A 19,504-nucleotide genomic window follows, 5' to 3' on the forward strand; every position below is an offset into this window, starting at 1 on the left:
AATAAATTGAAAGAGAAATACAACAACCTGAGAATCACTTACCCAGTCAGGAAATACTTTACAGTCAGATGGGAAGGAGAGCTACTTGATGATATACACAGATTCAGAGAGAATATTATCCACATGATTTAATGAGAAAAAGAACCATAAAAAGTCTCTAACTAAACAAATCAACCAGAACAAAGGACAAAAATTAGAAGAAAATGAATATCTAGTGTATATACACACCTGGGTATGCAGAATATACAAGTTAAATAACAACTCTTGGGGCCTCCCTGGTGGCGCAGTGGCTGAGAGTCCGCCTGCCGATGCAGGGGACACAGGTTCGTGCCCCCGTCCGGGAAGATGCCACATACCGCGGAGTGGCTGGGCCCGTGAGCCATGGCCTCTGAGCCAGCGCGTCCAGAGCCTGTGCTCCGCAATGGGAGAGGCCACATCAGTGAGAGGCCCGCATACCGCAAAAAAAAAAATAAAAAAATAACAACTCTTGAAACAAGGGATATACTTTTAAAAGAAATTCTATTAAGTAACACACCATTTCATCAAAACTTAGGAATCTGGGGGGAAGGCAGGAAGATAAAAGCATCCCCAAAGTTGCAGGGCAGGCAGAGGTTGGGGGGAGTGCTGAGTGGTGGCAGGAAGAAAGGAGAAAAGGGAACTAATAGAGAAATAAACATCTTGTGGAAGAAATCATATTTTTTGTGGAGAAAATGGTTGAGGCTCTAGTTATCAAATAAAAAAATCATGTGCATCTGATTATGAAAGAGGGGAAGAAGAAGTAAATCACTAAAGAAAAAGAAGAGTAGAACTAATAACTTAACAAGAGGGGGAAAAAGAATGAACAGTGACTTGAACAGACAGCAAAAATAAGGAAAATTCAAAATAAGTTATAACAATATAAAATAAGTAATGAGTGTAAAGATGACAAGAATAAAAATCAATTATATCAGTCATTACACTACATATGAAAAGGCTAAATTCTCTTATTAAATGAGATTGTAATACTGCATTATGAAATATAACCTAGCTAACATGATTACAAAAAGATAAAACAAAATGATAAACAGTAAATTAAAATGAGTAGACAAAGATATACAGATAAAAGCAAAGAAAAGAAAGGCAATAGTGTACCACACAAGGTTAAATTAACAGCTGAATGCACTAAACAGAATAAAGCATTACGTTATGTAATGATATAAAGCATATTTATGAAGAACATGGAACAGTGAGAAAACCAGTAGCATAGAAATCTTAAAAACGCAAGAAGAACTAGAGAGGGAGATTTTAAAATACCTTTCAAAATTGGACAGATAGGTTAAGTAATAAAAAATAATAAATAAAAATATACAGAAAATGCCATTAATCTTAAAACTTTCAAAGTTCAATATCCATCAAAGATTTAGAAAGACTATCACTCCTACCCTAATAATAAGAAAGTCTGATAAACTATAAAATCATAACTTTTCTTGAAGAGTGCACTGGCTTACCTATGGCGGATCACAGAAGGAGGAGCTGCTGGCCACCATACAAGCGAGTAAGAAATCAATTAACATTTTAATAGTTTGCTAAAGAATGCATGTGAGACAGCTTGACTGTATAGAACCACCGGAAGTCCCAGACCCAAGGGGAGCTCACACACACTTACAGACTCTTTTCCAAGCGCCTCCCCATATAAGAAAGATTGGGGGACAGAAAGGACAGAGAGACTCCTTCAGTGGTGCAGAAGGAGAACAGCAGCTGCTGCAAGAATGCACAACACCCCATACCTCCTGCCCTTATCTTTCTCTCATACTAGGAGAAGCCTTTAGCTACTACAAGAACGTAGCAAACTCTGTCATCTCCAGGATACAAATAAAGATCAACTGCTGCTGAAGGAAGCAGTACGGGCTCAGGAATTTATACCACAACCTCAAAGGATTCTTACCATCGGGTGAGGGACAGGAAACACTCTCCCACAAAAAAACCCATCACTGACACAAGACACAAGTTTGGCTCCTACGGGAAAGAGAGGTAGGACTGCTATGGAAACTCAACTCCCAGAGCTCAGGCTGATAAACCCCAGATAAGAGTGAAGCTGGACCAAGACAGAGAACAGAGAGAACACAGACCTCAAATAACACAGCGGTCTACTGTGGGGGAAGGACAAGAGCGTGGCAACTTGGTGAGAGAATCCCACTATGATGCAGGCACTCAGGGACAGGAGAAAGCTGAGAGTAGAACAGAGACACTGAGAAAAACCTGGAGCACCCCAGCCACCACCCTAATCACAAGGCAACTCTAGAAGAATCTGAAGCCTGGGGGGCACTGAAAGTAACAAAAACAACAACATAATGCAAACCCACCTTATCTCCTAACTAGGTTGACCCAAACTCCCACACTAAACAGGATGACAAAATAAAACACGTGCATATTTCCAAACATAAATACTATTTACTGCACTCTGTTTCACGCCTGACACTGGCATTCAGTCAAAAGTACAAAAATAAAAACATACAAGGAAACAAGGGAAAAAACAGCAAATTCTCAAGAAACAGAGCAATCAGCAGAATCAGATGCAGAAATGACACAGACATTAGAACTATCAGACAAGGACTTTAACAATAACTATGGTTAATTTGTTAAAGAATGTACTAGAAAAGGCAGATAACATGCAAGAACATAGGGGAAATATCAGCTAAGACATGGAACCTATAAGAGAGAATCCAGTGAAAATGCTAGATATAAAAATCATGGTTTCAAAAATGAATTCCTTTGACAGACTCACCAGGTAACTTAACACAGCTGAGAAAAGCAGCAGTAAACTTGAAGGCAACAGAAATTACCTAAACAAACACAAAGTGGGAAAAGAAAAAAAAGAGAAAGAAAGCAGAATAAAGAATGTAAGAGCTGTGAGACAATATCACATCAACTGGTCTAACATACATGTAATTGGAGTCCCAGAAGAGAGAAAGCTTATGCCAGAAGTAATATTTGAGGAGAAAATGGCTAAGGATTTTCCAAAAATGATAAAAGACATCAAACCACATATAAAATAAAAAAGCAAGTTTAAAAAAAAATTTTAAAGACATCATATTCAAACTGTTAAAATGCAAAGAAAACGAGAAAAACCTTGAAAGTAGAGGAAAAAAGATTATGCGTGAAGAATGTAACTTACAGCAGACTTCTTGTCAGAAACTTTGTAAACTAAAAAAAAAGAACAAGTGATATCTTCAATGTAATGAGAAAAAAAAAAAAACCTGTCAACCTAGAGAAGATATCTTTCAAACAATAAAGCAAAATACTTTAGAAAAACAAAAGCTGAGAAAATTCACTGCCAGCAAACTTGTGATACAAGAACTGCTCAAAGAATATGATAGCAGACAGAAATGTAACTCAAAACAGAGAAATGAAGAGCTCCAGAAATGGAAATAAAGGTAAAGAACACAATTTGCCTTATTTTTTAATTGTTCTAGAAGATAACTGATAGTATAAAGGGCAAATAGTAAAAATGTACTGTAAGGTTTATAACACACAAAATCGATGAAAATGATGGCATAAAGGATGGGAAGGAGGAATTGCCGGTATAACAACTATATCTCACTGCCTTTTTGATATCTGTTGTCTAACAGACTTGTCAAAATCAACATGCCTTAAACCAAACTGCAGATCTTCCCCATTTAAACCTGTTGCACCAAAATCTTCCCCTATCTCAGCTGCTGGCTGACAAACCAATCCTCCCAATTTCTCAGGCTAAAACCCTTGGAATCATCTTCCCTTTCTTCCACTTATCTCATCAGCATATTCTATCTTCAAACTACACTTCCAACACTGCCATTATCTTGGTCTAAGACACCATCACCTCTCACGTGGATTACTGCAAAAGAATCCTAATATTTCTCCCAGTTTACACATTCACCCTCTGGTCAACTATTCTCCACACAGCAATCAGGGTGACCCTGATAAACTCAAGTCCGATCATGTAACTCCTCTGCTCAAAACCCAGCAGTGGCTCCCCATTTCACTCAAAGTAAAGCCAATGGCTTCACAATGCCCCCAAAGGCCCTAAGAAATGTAGGCCTGGTACCCTTCTCTTCACTATCTCTCTGACCTCCTCCCCTAGTACTCGGCCCCTCGATAAGTCCATTCCAGGCTCACCAGCCTCCTTACTCCTGGAACACAACAGGCAAACGCCCATCTTATGGCCTTTACTCTAACCGCTGCCTAGAATGTTCCTGCCCTAGAAATGTTTGGCTACTTTCCTCCCATCCTTTAAGTCAATGCCCAAATTTCCCGGCTAGTGAGGATTAACTGGACCAACCACCTATGTAGGAAAACATCCTCCCACAAACGCACACAGTCTGCCAAGTCAACAACACCCAGCTCTACTTTTTCTTTTCTACAGCACTTATCACATTTTAACACAGTATAAAACTTTTCTAATCGTTCCTTGTTAATTTTCTTCTCCTCTCATGAAAATGCAAGCTATGCAAGAACCAGAATTTCTATTTTGTTCACTACTGTATTCCAAACAGCTGGTACCAATCTTGGTAATAAACATTTACTTAATAACTGTGTAAAACAAGACCCAAAGAAATGAAAATAATGTCATATCCTCCACATAGAATATGTTCAGTTATTAAAAATAACAAATTAGAGCCAAAGCAGATTACCTAGAGGGATTTCTACGAGATACTGCTGAATGATACTCTTTTCTCCTTTTTGTAAAATAACTTTTTAAAAGTGTGTGAATAGGTATGTGTCTGTACTCATGGAAATGAGCATGGATGGAACATTTTATCAGTATATTGAAAAATAATTTTTGGTTTTCTTTTTTAAGTGAAAGGGATGTACGGAAGAATCTGAGTTCCAATTCTGACTAATCCCCTTGTGACAGAACCTTCTTCACAGTGTCCTCATCTATAAAACAAGGACAACAACGGCCACCTCGCAGACTTGTAGGGCTTAAATACAAACTGTGTAACACATCCAGTAACTGTTCTGTCACTAGCAACTAGCCCAGTGCCTAACAACTGCAATTGCTCAATAAATATTTGTTGAAAGAATTAACTGTAGCTGTTATAATCACACACAAAAAACAAAATCTGAATCTGTAATAACACCAGGAAATACAAAGCTGCATTGAGTCACTCTTGTAGAGTGTAAATGTGTGAACACAGAAAAGAGATAGCACATATGGCAGGCATCGATGGTGATTATTTTCCCTCTGATTATGTTTCCAGATTAGCTATCACCAGCCACCAGGAACTGTAAACAAACATCTACTGGCAGAATTTTAGCCAGAGCATAAAGACCCATTATTTCTTCAGGAGAGTCACCTTCTGAGTGGATCAACAAAACACCTTCTTCCACAAAATCTAGTCTTCTTGCATTAAAATTTATGCATGGTGATTCTGCCTCTATGCTTTTACTTACTTTTCTTTGGGGGTTTTTTCTTTCCCATATGTTTTTCTAACCCTATACAACTTGCCTCATTTTTTTAGCTTCTTGTATTTTCACGAACTCAGATTCAAACCCTCCTTTCAGTTATTTTTCTCTTGGGATTTTACCTCATCAAATGTCTTTGCTACAAATCCCTCAAAGAGAACCAAGGTGCCTGCCTTGGTGTGAAGGAGAGGGAGATGGTGCTGTGGAAGGAAGAGGAGCTTGCAATACAGCTGTGAGCAGCAAGGTTCCCAGCAAAGCTTCTCTGGGCTTCACTGTCATCATCTGTAAGATGAGAAGGTGCAAGCTGGATCCCCTCTGAAGTTCTTTTAAACACCATCATTCCGAACACCATCAGAATCTATTATTTCCTATTGTACTTCTCACGTACATATTTTCTCTTCCTCTTCATAAGGGAACCACTCACCCAGGCTTTACTGCATGAATGCCAACCTTGTTGACCTCTGCTAGAATCAACACTGAAAACAAGGCAGAAGAGTCATCAACGTGGTAGGTCTGTAATGCGTACATATTATTGGGACCAGTATGTGAGGAAGGATGCACTGTAAAATGTTCCACGTAATGCAGACACAAGAATTATACTTTGGAGCTGTGGCAGGATGTATAACGGCCCACGGAAAACGTTTACATCCTAACCCCTAGAATCTGTATGTTACCTTACATGGTAAAAGGGACTCTGCAGATGGGATTACATTAGGGACCTTGAGCTGGGGAGATTACTCTGCATTATCTGGGTGGACCCAATCTAATCACAAGGGACCTTGTAAGAGGAAGCAGGAGGGTTGCAGTCAGAGAAGGAGATGTGATGACAAAAGCTGAGGTCAGACTGATGTGGGGTCATGAGCCAGGGAACGTGGGCAGCCTCTAGAAAACTATAAGCCAAGAAACTAAACTCTCTTTAGAGCCTCCTGAAGGAACCAGCCCTGCCTACCCATCTTAGATTTATATTCTCCAGAGCCATAAAATAATAAATCTGTATTGTTGTTGTTTTTCTTTTTTGGTGTTTTTTCTTGTTTTGTTTTTTTTTTTTTTTTTTTTTTTTTTTTTTTTTATGAAAATTTTTTTTTTTTTTTTTTTTTTTTTCGGTACGCGGGCCTCTCACTGCTGTGGCCTCTCCCGTTGCGGAGCACAGGCTCCGGACGCGCAGGCTCAGCGGCCATGGCTCACGGGCCCAGCCACGCCCCAGCATGTTGGATGTTACCAGACCGGGGGACGAACCCGTGTCCCCTGCATCGGCAGGCAGACTCTCAACCACTGCACCACCAGGGAAGCCCAAATCTGTATTGTTTTAAGCCACTAACTGTGTGATAGTTTGGAATCAGCAATAGGAAACTAATGCCTCCATGCTGCCAATAAGTTGTATCCTGAAAAGAAGCTGTGGATAAGATCCTAGGGTATTTGGCAAGTTTGAACTAGGAACCTGCATTTGTTCAAGAGAAGAGCAAAGTGTAGGGGGAGACAGCCCTAGGGTTCAAGGGCACAGGATGTCACTCAGGAGTCCCTAAGGCAAAAAGGCACAGGGATGAGAGGGAAGGAAGCCAGGAACTGAGCTACCCCAGTGGGGTCAATTCACTGTGGCTGGTGTGTATCAAGAGACCTGAGCCTCATCAATGCTCCACCAGGAGGCTCCACCTCCATTCACTCTCTAATGCATCACCCCGTTCCTTTCTTTCACTTAACACATGCTGCAACTGTCTTGGAAATCTTCCCTTCCTTTACCTGTTTGCTACGTCTCTCCCCACACAAGAACACAAGCTCCATGTGGACAAAGACCTTGTCTGTTTTGCACCCGTCTGTATCCCCAAGGCCTAGCACAGTAGTGCCACACCTGAAAGACTAAAAGTCAGAGGGGAAGAAAAACCAACAGCCTACAACAAACCTCAAGGAAACGAAGAGTGGTAGTGGTATATCTGCCACCTTAACCCTTTCCGTAAAATCACAGAATCTGAGAGCTCAAAGAAATCTTATGGTTTACCTCTCCACTTTCTGAGTTCAAACACAATGTCAAACACACCACCCCCTGGTTAATCATATAAGCCGGCAATGAAAAATATGGTCATGATATAAAAAACTGTAATGTAGTGAGATGTTTACATACCTTTTCATCGTATGTATACTTCCTATATCAGCTCTGAGTACCTAACATTAATTTTTATCTGCACAGTAACCCAGAATTCCACAGCTTTTTTACAACAGTAAACTGTGCTCATGAGATAACACATGGCAAGCACTTAGAACAGGGTCTGGCATGCTAAAGTGTTAAATCTACTATTTTGTATTATTTTTTATCTTACCCTTAGCAAATTGCAATGCGTATAAATGTGAATGAACTCAGGCCTCCTTTTTCTACTCTAGGGCTTTCCAGCAGACTCTCATCCATTCTTTCTCCAAGGATAATGGTTCACACAGAAGTATCTACCAGATGACCCTCTCTTCGTGCAATCTCTAAATTTCCATAATGGCAAGAAAAGGAAAGGACTTTCCATAATGGCAAGAAAAGAAAAAGAAGTCTTTCCCATTTCTTCTTCTTGTCATTTTGTAGATTTTATACAAGGAAAAAAAAAAAAAAAAAAGCAGCAGCGGCACCAGGCCTACAAAAAAGGACAACTGCCAAGGAAACACCGAGTGGGACTAAGGTGGAGCCAGGGAATTAGGTGACTCTGTTGCAGGGACTCCACTCTAGGAGACTCCACACAAAAAGGGGTGGGTCTAGAATGGGATTAGGGATCCCATTGGTAAGGGAATCCCCAATCAATATGGTGAATGTAGCGGGGGTAGAGGGTCTAGCAAAATCCCCCAACCTCAGTACAGCTCTGGATTAGATTCTCTGAGCTGAAATCAACAGATGACATGAATTGCAACTGTTTTTGAAAAACAGAATTGTTATACAAGCATACACGTTATAAAAGTGTGATAAAACTTCTGTGATACATTCCAAAATTTGTTTAGAATAGAGAACATAAAAACTTTTAAGTAAGTTCCTTAATAGAGCTGCTGAAATACTTTTTCGCAGACCCTCTGATTAATGGCCAGAGTTAAAGCTAGTACAAGGTAACTTCAAAACTATTTAAGCATCGAGAAACTATATGCAAACTGGTAAGGGATGCACTGATATTCATATTAGCTTTACAGTACAGCTAAAATCTGCTGGAATAGCTAAAATCAGCTTCAGGTTTGTCCTCAGCTTCCAGAAGGCAAAGGAGCTGAAGCCTACTTCAAGGTCAGTTCTGGCATCAATGAACCTGTCAATGATCAATGACCTTATGATTATCTTGTGATCACCACTAACCTGTATCACCAATAGTATGTCATTTGGATTTATTGCAAACATCTGCATATTCACTTGAACTATAGGTAAGCATTCTAGATGTGACCTGGATGAAACCACGCGTTTTACGTGTTGAAGTTACACAAACCAGGAAACGATAAGTATCTGTAAGTACTGCAATGATAAAATGCAATAATATATGATTTTGGAAGCTGTTCATTCTACACCCCAAAATAATTTAAAACTTCCAAGTAACTTATTTCATGTAAAAAGAATTTGGAATTAATAAAAATATCAAAAGAACATACATCGGCCAGCTGTTTCTAAAAACCTAAATAATATAAGGCAAAAAATAAGGATAATTTAATAATTCTAATATTTGTACCATTTTTACTATATCACTATTAAAAACATAAAACAAAATAATGTTTAAGAACTGTGTTTAACTTTTAAGTACTTATATTTAGTCCTGAGACCTTCAAGAAAAATCCATTTGGGAATTTTCATAGCTTGTGAGAAAATTAAAAGCAGAATCTCAACTTCTGCTTTGAAAGAACATTGAATTTAACATTTACCCTTTTGGCAAAAACATCTATTCAGATCAAGTGTTTACACCTGCTTTTCTCCTTTGCACATTCTCCCAAACTCCCATTTGAAGGAGTAAATACGGGGTTTATTGTTTCCAGTTTTACCCTGGGAGATACTTACAGGCCCTGCTGTCAATGAAGGCCTTCTGAAGCACCTGTGCACCTTTCTTCACCTGCTCCTTAGGTGAGAGGGTGGGGAAAGACTCATACTCAGATGAAAGACATCCTGGTGTCTCCGGTGCATCTTGTGAACCTCTTGTTAGCCCACCTTAACTGAACAAGTCTGCTCCTGCCCAAACCTCACCCCTACACAGTGGGGGTGAGGGGTGCTGGGAAGCTGGCAGAAACAGATCTGGGAAGGACATGAGCTTTGGACTAAGAAGCGATGGGTCTGAAGCCTAACTCACTAACTCAGCAGGAAATTTAACCTCCAAGTACTTCTGCTTTCTCCTCTCCTACAAGAGGATTAAGACTGTTCTCACGGGAGTGCTGTGCCAGTGAAGTTACTAACAGAGGTAACGCAGCAAGCATGGGCCCTAGTATCTGCTCAGTAAACGCTGGCTCTCATGACCCTGGGCATTTCACCACTGCCTCCGTGATTTCTGATTTCACACATCCTTTGAAACGGCTATAACACAGGTCTCATCAAATCCAAAGACTTGGTACTGTCCAGTAATCTCTCCTCCTAGGCTTTTGCTTTCAACATCCAACATTCCCAGGCCGTTCCCTTAGGGCCACTGCCATGTGCTGGTCCTACTCACGTGTCTCTAAATCTCTGGAAGGAAAGATCCAAGGAAAATCCAGAAAAGCTGAGAAAAAAGTTCAACGATTCATGCATTATCTAGCTGGCACCTCCCAGGATTCACATTACACATTTTGGAAGGAAAGAACTGCGGGGTGTCTGAATGACATGCTAAGGCCTGCGTTGAGCTGCGCTCTGGGCAGCTCCCCGCAATCCCCACAGGGAAAGTGAGGCATTCCCAATAGGAAGAAAGGCGGCGATGGAGCTCGTGCGCGCCTGGGAAGACACCCGCCCACGCGTGCCTCTGCCCACTCCCGGAGCCGCCGAAGAGGGAGGCTCCATCCCGACTCACTTCCTGCAGGGGAGGAAAGACATCTTGCCGCAGGGCGGCCGGCGGCAGTTCCGCCGCTGGACCGGCCGGCTACAGAGCGCACCCCGCCGACACCTACGTGGCGCTGCCCGCTCGCGAGGCGCGGCGGGCGAAGGCCACCCCCGCTGCCCTAGCCTCCCCGCGGGGCTCCCGGCCGGCCCGGCGAGGGACGACGCGAGTGAAGCCCGCGGAGCCCCCGGCCCGGCGGAGGAGCGAGCCTGGGAGGCGCAGGGCGCGCGGCGGGAGCAGAGGCGCGCAGGCCGCCGCCGGGTCACCCACCTTTCTTACTCTGCGGGCCGTGTAGAGCCCCATCCCGTCCTGAACCCGGGAGGACTTCAGGGAGAACCTGTCCGGCACGTACATGCCCAGCATTTTTCCAGCCGCGGCCGCCGCCTCGCTTAACACCGGCGGTCTGCGCCCGGGAGACGACACATGGAAATTTGGGGTGCCAGGGTGGAGGGGAGAGGCCGGCGGGGAAGGAGGAAATGGAGTTTTCCTCAACCGTGCGCCCCGCGCAGCCGCGTGCGGACCCGCCCTTGACCAGCTCTGGGTTTTGAGTCGGCGAATTTTGCACTCTTCAGATGCAAAACGAAATGGGCCTTGACCGAGCTGGGGCCATCCTCCAAAACAACTTTAGAAGTTCTAGACCGAAGGCATACTTACTGCCTAACTACTGAGAGCAATCCCCGGGGTCTAGGAAATTTTAGTCCTTTTACATGTGAGTTATGCATCTTTGGTTTATTTCATGCTTGTTTCAGAGGTTTGAACACATAGGGGACCAATAAATATGTAGATTAACGTTCAGAGAAAGCGGGTATACGCAGCCTGCAGCTAATCCATTTCAAGTTAACTCAAAATTTGTCGTGAACAATTGAAGTAATAGTTAAATCCAGTAGAAACTAGTTCTGTTCTGGTGTCCTAATCCCTGGGAAATTCTTACACTTCCAAAGATGAGCTATTCCTGAGTCCTCTACCTTGAAAATCACCAGACCAATTCCAGATTTTCAGACAGAGAGCAGTGGAGATGGGGGAGATAAGAGGGAATGACCGAACGAACAGTGGAATCTGGAAACAAGGCCGTGAAAGAACACCATAAGTCTTCTTTTAGTGTTTTTGCGGTACACGGGCCTCCCTCTCACTGCTGTGGCCTCTCCTGCTGCGGAGCACAGGCTCCGGACGCGCAGGCTCAGCGGCCATGGCTCACTGGCTCAGCCACTCCGCGGCATATGGGATCCTCCCGGACCAGGGCACGAACCCGTGTCCCCTACATGGGCAGGCGGACTCTCAACCACTGCGCCACCAGGGAAGCCCGGGAAGCCACTTCTTTTAGTGTTTTTAATGAAGTTAGTAGGTATCGATCGCAGTGGCGCTCAGAAAGAACTTTAGAAGGATGTTTCATCTTTCAAGAGGAACTGGGTGCTCTCTACTCATTTCTCTTGATATTCTTGATAATTTTCTACTCTGGGTTCTTTTCTCAGGAACTATTTGATGTTTCCAATAAATATTTGATGTTTCTTATAAACTAATATAATAATAATTTTGACAAAATTAAAGGCCACACTATTAAAAAAACTCAACTGAATACATTTTAAAGATCTTATTGGCTTTATGCAACAATTCGTGGTTTAGACAACATCCAATCTGGCAGATAGGAGCTCTGAGGAGCTATACAAAGTGAAAGGCTTTCACGGGTAGAAGGAAGCAGGAACGAGGAAGTTATACCAGGCAAAAAGTGGATTGGCTATTGCAAGGTACCTTTCTCTTAGGGGATGGTGGAAGTCTGTTAGGCACATTACCTAACTAATGCTGAACAGGCACCTCCCAATTGGCTGGCTTAAGCTTCCATTTCTAGAAGAGCCGAAATTGTAATTAAGTCTCAGTTTGGTGATGGAGAGTTTAGCATAAGGGACTCCATTTGGGGCCTGTTGTCTTGTTTTTAGCAACACACATGGAAATGATTCCTTAGTCTTCTGGACTAAGGGAAGCTTTGAAACACAAACAGTTCCTAATCTCCTAAGTAGGAGAATTTTATTAAAGTTTAGAAAAAGGTTTTTGAAAAAGCATTATGAAGAAAATCATGTAATAGCAATATTTGGAGATTTTAAAGAACAGAATAAATAAATGATCTTCTTCTTTTTTTTTTTTTAAACTGAAGGGTAGGTAGCTTTGCCAGGGGTGAGAGGAACAATGCCTTAATCATTCTTTGAGTTTTGATCTCTTTGACCTAGCATTAAAGATATCTAACTTCCTGTAGGTGGATATGAATTAATAAATAAACAATGTTTGGGGGAAATTTGAAATTAGATGGCCTTGAAACATGTAATAGGGATTCAATAAATATGTCTTGATTGGAAGTCTATTCTGAGGCTAATCTGAGATTTTCAAATTAGTCAACAGTGAGCCTAGACTCCAACTGTTGTTCCTCAAAGAATCTGGACTAAGTAGGTTTTCCTGGAATCCTTTAAGCCAGTGCTAAAATAAGGCCAGACCAGGTCCACTGGGCCCAGCTGGAACCAGACCACAATCCAGAGGGTGGCCATGGCACTTTCCCCAGGGCACTCAGTCCTTTGTCACACACAGCTTTTCAGCCCTGGCCCTCAAGCCACCCTGGCTCCTCAGTCAAATGCTCTGCCATGTCTCTTTGGGCACAAAAGTTTCCACAGTTTTTGATCACTAGAGAGAAGAAGTGTTTTCTGGACTTGGTCTGACGCAGGCCTCATTCACTGATGACCCTTGCTTTGGCATAGCTCCCTTTTCATTGCTGCTATGTGTCTGGGGAACAAAGCTGTCAGCTTGAGAATGCTCATCTCTCGGAATGTAGGCATCTTTACTAATTAGGAAGCAGTAATAAAAATTAGTTTGTGATAATAAATCTGAGATTAATAAAACGAAAAACTTTCTAGATCTTTTATGAATCTCTGTCAGAGATTTTGTTACAACTAATGCAAACAGTATATTTCATTAAAGCATGCAATGTTCTGTTTATCTATTTGTTGGAGTTTTCTGAAGATCTACCACCTAAAACATAGAGAACAGCAACAAAAAGCTCTTAATAATGATCTCTCTTACAACACATAAAAAAGGATACGTGCTTGCCCGATGAAAAGGCACCATACTGACCGGAAATTTGATTTTGAAGCCTATAAGACAGTAGTGGTACGATGAGTCATTTCTTAAAACTTTTAAAGCTAGAAAGTGACCTTTCAACATTGTCTTTGAAAAAAGGGAAATTAAAATTCTGCTTTATATCAAGAGTTTAAATCCAGTCTTAAAAAAATAAGAAAATCAAAATATTGACATTAAAGTACTACCATGCACCTGATTTACTTATTATAGAAAATATTGCACTATCTTGAGACAAGAGAAATGACTCCAAATACATTTCTCCTTGTTTTCAAATTTGCTTTTGGAGGAAACTCTTTTCATTGATATGCCTAAAGCAAGCTCTAGTTATTGAATTCAAACTTGTGTACTGGTGCAGTCCTTGTTTTTCATTACAGGGGAAGATTTAATTCTATAATTCTGTAATAAATAATTATTTTACCACACATACTGTAAAATCGTTTGATTGTGTCTCAATTATTAATGACTGTTTCCAACTGTCATGGTAGATTAAAAGCCTGATAGGAAAAAAATACTGAGGTTTATTTATCTTTAGTTTCCTGAGAGTCAGAAGGACTTGTAGTGGATAATTATAAAACCAAATTTCCCGAGCAGAAAAGAATAAAGATGTATTGGTTTGGCCAAAAAGTGCCTTCAGTTTTTAAGTATAATAAAAGACACATTTTTCATTTTCACCAAGAACTTTATTGAACAACATATTCATCGTTTTGTTCCACTACCTTCTGCCATTTTTCAGGCAACTTCATAATTCCATCTTCCCAAAACTTTTTATCTTTTTGAGCAAAGAACTGTTCCAGGTGGGTGCCTTTTACAAGGGAATTGAAATTTTTCAATTGAAAAATTGAAATTTTTTGCATTAAGAGAATTTTGTAAAGACCGAAATAAATGGAAATCTGAAGGTGCAGTGTCTGGTGAATACAGTGGATGAATCAGAACTTCCCAGCCAAGCTGTAACAGTTTTTGCCTGGTCATCAAAGAAACATGCGGTCTTGCGTTATCCTGATGGAAGATTATGTGCTTTCTGATGACTAATTCTGGACGCTTTTCGTCGAGTGCTGCTTTCAGTTGGTCTCATTGGGAGCACTAGTTGTTGGAATTAATTGTTCGGTTTTCCGGAAGGAGCTCATAATAGAGGACTCCCTTCCTATCCCACCATATACACAACATCACCTTCTTTGGATGAAGACCGGCCTTTAGTGTGGTTGGTGGTTGTTCATTTCACTTGCCCCACGATCTCTTCCATTCCACATTGTTGTACAGTATCCACTTTTCATTGCCGGTCAAAATTTGTTTTAAAAACAGAACGTTTTCATTTCATTTTAGTAGAGAATCGCATGTGGAAATACGGTCAAGAAGGTTTTTTTCACTTAACTTATGTGGAACCCAAACATCAAAGCGATGAACATAACCAAGCTGGTGCAAATGATTTTCAACGCTTGATTTGGATATTTTGAGTATGTCAGCTATCTCTCGTGTGGTATAACATTGATTGTTCTCAATTAATGTCTCGATTGATCGCTATCAACTTTAACTGGTCTATCCAACAGTGGAGCATCGTCCAGCAAGAAATCTCCAGCAGGAAACGTCGCAAACCACTTTGGACACGTTTGATGGGTCACAGCACCTTCTCCATACACTGCATAAATCTTTTTTTGTGTTTCGGTTGTGTTTTTACCTTTCTTGAAATAATAAGGCATAATATGCTGAAAATGTTGCTTTTATTCTTCCATCTTCAATATTAAAATGGCTATACGAAAATTCATCAATTTTGATGTCTTTTTTAAACGCACACTGCTATGACAGCTGTCTCATACAATCTAAGAAAACTGTTTTGAATGAAGTGAAAGACAACTAGGTGCTACTAGAGCCATCTTATGGAAAAAAAAGAATGAATCTTTTGGCCAACCCAATATTTGCTATGACTCAAAGAAAAAAGAAAAGAAAAAAATCCTTAAAAATAAAATCTGGGGCTTCCCTGGTGGCGCAGTGGTTGAGAGTCCGCCTGCCGATGCAGGGGACGCGGGTTCGTGCCCCGGTCCGGGAGGATCCTACATACCACGGAGCAGCTGGGCCCATGAGCCATGGCCGCTGAGCCTGCGCGTCGAGAGCCTGTGCTCCGCAACGGGAGAGGCCACGGCAGTGAGAGGCCCGCATACCGCAAAAAAAAAAATAAAATAAAAAAATAAAATCTGGAGTGGGGTTGTTGGAGTCTTGCACTGAAACCATCCTCTCCATAGCATTGATTCCACAGTAGCAATAGTGCCATGAAAGATGACGCTGAAACCTGAAAAAGTCTGCACATTAAATTTTCCTTAGTCTCTTGGTTTTGAATGACGACACCAAAGACTTGTATGCAGTATCAGAGAAAAATCATAAAATTCTTTAATTAGAAGAAAGCTAGAAGTTATTGGGACTATAGTGAGTGATGTTATAAAAAGAAAAGCCAAAGAGTTAATCAGTGGTCCTCTCACCCCAAAAGTCAGATGCTGTTCATGGAGCAGGTATGGAAAAGTAACATGAAGCTGAAGTAAAGTGAGAGGAAGAAACCAAGAAGGATAATTATTTCCAGGTATTGAGCCTAGTATATGCCAGAAACTGGACTGGATAGGTTCTTCCTATCCATTATCTTAAAGCCCTAACAGCCCTACCATAACAGCCCTGCAAAGTAAATGTCACTAACCCCATTTTACACACAAGAGAGAAGTGATTGATCTTAATCAATTGCATGAATCCGTGAAGTGGTGGAGGTAAAAATAACTCAGGACTTTGTTTCCAATGTCCTTGATTCTACCTCCAGCTGACTCAGTCAGGCTCACTCTCTAGTCACACTTCCCATTAGGCTTAGCAGCACCTCCAGAACAAGCAGAACTCTCCATCTTTCTCTCTCCTTCCCCTTCCCCTTCCCCTTCCCCTTCTTCTTCTCTTTCTCCTTCTCCTTTTCTTTCATGTCCCCTCCCAATCCACCTCCAACTCCTCTAGAACTGGGCAGACAATGTGACTGGCCAAGGTCAAGTAAATAGTTATCCCGAGGTCAGATGCTCCAGTTTGATCCAAATGACTGTAGAGTTATATGATTCTCCAAAGATATCCCCTCTGCAGAGAGGGCTATAAGATAAGACCCTGCTTTTACAGAAAGTTTCTCTGAACCTGGCAGATATTTTGAGGCTTATCCTATTTATAACCACAGCCTAGCTCATCGACAAATTTTTAATCCACAGAAATGATAATATTTAAAAGATTCAGTAATTAACCAAAAAGCAATACCAATGCTCTCGTTTGTCAGAACCACTCAATTTGTTCTACTGGTTTCCCTTTTCCCTTACTAAAATAAAATAGTTACTGAACTATTATTAAAAGGGGGGGGGAGGGGATCACCTTCTTAATATACCATTCCAAATGAGTAAGGAGGAACTTAGTTTAAGTGATCATTTTCTATAAACTCTCTGATACTATGCAGAGAGCAAAAATCATGATAATAATAATAATAATAGTAATGTCTTACTAATTACTTAGCACAGAGGCAAGAAACAACTTTTTCCATAGAAAATGTTATTTCAAATAAACATCACAGTTGAGTGCTGATGTCTTGGTGACCTCTCAGTACAAAGGGAAGCATACACAACCAATGATGTAATTCCCTACTGAATTGGGGTCTCCATAAGGCCTCCTCTCCGCTGACTGTTTCTTTCTTCTTACATTTGGCAGATTGAAGTTTCACATAGTATTTCATCATCAGAAAGGTAAGTTTCTAACTCCATCCTGTTATGCTGAGTATTAATGCAATCATAGCAAATTAATACTGTTTGAAGATCATTAATTTTAAAATTTCCTCTGTAGTTTCCAATTGCAACCAAGTACCATATTAACATATGTTTACATATGAATGAAGAACATTATTTTTTACTTAGCCTTTTAGGTGAGTTCAGGAAAATAATGTACTTCAACATTGGTTTACCTAGTTTCAAAGTCTTTGTAACTGGCAATGGTATATGGATGTCACTTATTTCTAACACATCAACAAAATTTTCTGTTGCTGAAATAGGTCTGCAGACCTTAAGCTTTTATATCCAAACCTAACTTGTGAAGTATAGTATTTAAATAGAATACGTGACTGAAATAAGAAACAATATATTATTCTGAAAGTTACTAATACTGCTTGCCCTGAAGGTAACTTAAATCCTGTGTTATAAGAAACTTGTCAACATATGGAAAACCAAATTGGAAGGCTTCTGGCTGTGTGACAGGTGTATTCTCTGGAGAAAAGATACCCCCCAAATTTTAAATAATCAAATATGGCAAAAATAACAGATTCTCTTATATCCTTGGGTCAAATGTTTCCTCCGTGAATTATAATCCAGCCAGCCTTTGCACTGCTGTTCTCTTTGCTTGAGGAATTCAGTTATTATAAGTCTCTCTTTATAAAAGGCCACTATGCAGCTGTGAAGAAAAAACTGGCATCACGCTGATTCCTCAAGTCATCATTTCTGAATGTTTCTGCAAAAATTTACCGCAAAGAACCTTAGACCAGAAGGAAGCAAAAAGACTTTGTAAAAAATCATACAGATCATGCCAGAGTCTGTGCTAAATTATACAGGCTACCCACAAAAATAGCTTCTGGAAACCTCTTCCTCCAGACATAACTGCCAGAAGAGTGTCCCTCCATTGCTCCTACCATGGGGAACTCCTTTCTATTAGGAGAGCTTCCCAGTCTCTCTGTTGGAGTGGCAAGGAGCCATGGAAACAGGAAGAATTTTGGAATCAGGAAATATGGAGTTTGAATCACAGAGATGAAAAGTATTAACATGAGACCATAGGAAAGGTTAATAACCACTTGAGAACTCTATTTCCTTGTCTGTACAATGAGGATGATAATGCCTATTTTGCAGAGCCCCAGGCACAAAATAGGTTCAAAATAAATGGAAGTTATTATTATTATTACCATGGACCAGATCTAAGTTTCATAGCTACATTGCAGCGTTCTTCACCAAGCCATCTGGAGTTTGCTATAATGACACAGAAGTGAATCCATTAACTTGTACTGAGGCACAGGGCAGCCCCTAGTCATCCTTCCAGGGCAAGAATGATGTCTTTAATATCTGTATAATGCGGGCTATAAGACAATGCTGCTTCCACAGAGACAAGCCATACCGTAAAAATTCCCAGTGAGAGCTTGTAGGAAACTCTTTTCTTCCCTGGGCTCATAGATCATTTGTGTCTCTCAAAGGGGAAGAAAAGAAACCTACCAGTAGTTAAATTCTGTTAAACATATTTTGTTAGTTTGGAGTCCTTGATAATACTCCCAATTTATTTAAAACTTCGTAAGTTCTTCAATTTTTAACTCAAATTATGTGGCATACATTTAAAAAGTAAATCCTTAAGACCATTATATATTCCTGCAACAAGTATTTCTAGAACTCCTAACTATGTGCCAAGCATAAGGAACAAGCAATACAAGTTCTCAGACTTTGCAAACTTAAGAGCACATGAAAATTTCACTGTAACGCACGCTACGTCAGGTTGGGATGAGGAAAGAAGGAGCCTCTTTAATGTGCTACAAGGGATGTCCCATGCAGTCCTTGTTGCTGTCCAGTTGGAGACAGAGAATTTGTGGGGAAATAAAGTCTTGCTGACAAGGAGGCTTCAACAACATTTCTGTCACTATAGCCTTTATTTTACTAATAGAAAGGGAACAGAGAAATGGAGCAGTCACATTAGAGACAGAGCCCTGTAGTCTTGCAGGGACACAGCAAGCATCCGGCAGAGTTCACAGGACAGAAGAAAGCCTTTCCTAAGCATCAACTGATAACAACAGCATGAATACCTTGTATTTGAGCAAGTGCCCAAGCAAAGAGGAGACTCGGCTGCAAAATTCCTGAAGGTGAAAGTTGATAGGACATTTTAACTGGAAAGAACAATTATGAGGGGCATATTAGACATGATTGACACAGAAGAGGGTTCACAAGGGCCGGAAC

At 40.8% G+C, this 19,504-nt stretch overlaps 1 protein-coding gene across 2 annotated transcripts in view; it reads right to left on the reverse strand.

Annotated features, from left to right (window-relative positions):
• Positions 1 to 10,898, reverse strand: part of PRDM5 (PR/SET domain 5) — a 201,486-nt gene extending 190,588 nt beyond the window's left edge. Inside the window, exon 1 of one of the 2 annotated variants that reach the window (XM_024745141.1) lies at positions 10,689 to 10,898. In XM_024745141.1, coding sequence (XP_024600909.1) covers positions 10,689 to 10,781 — 93 coding nt within the window. In that variant the 5' untranslated portion in view covers positions 10,782 to 10,898. The remainder of the gene's footprint in view (positions 1 to 10,688) is intronic. The other variant, XM_024745139.1, reaches the window with a different exon arrangement.
• Positions 10,899 to 19,504: the final 8,606 nt, after the last annotated feature.

Source organism: Neophocaena asiaeorientalis, unplaced genomic scaffold (genome assembly GCF_003031525.2).
Source record: "Neophocaena asiaeorientalis asiaeorientalis breed wild unplaced genomic scaffold, Neophocaena_asiaeorientalis_V1.1 scaffold65, whole genome shotgun sequence".
NCBI lineage: Eukaryota > Metazoa > Chordata > Mammalia > Artiodactyla > Phocoenidae > Neophocaena > Neophocaena asiaeorientalis.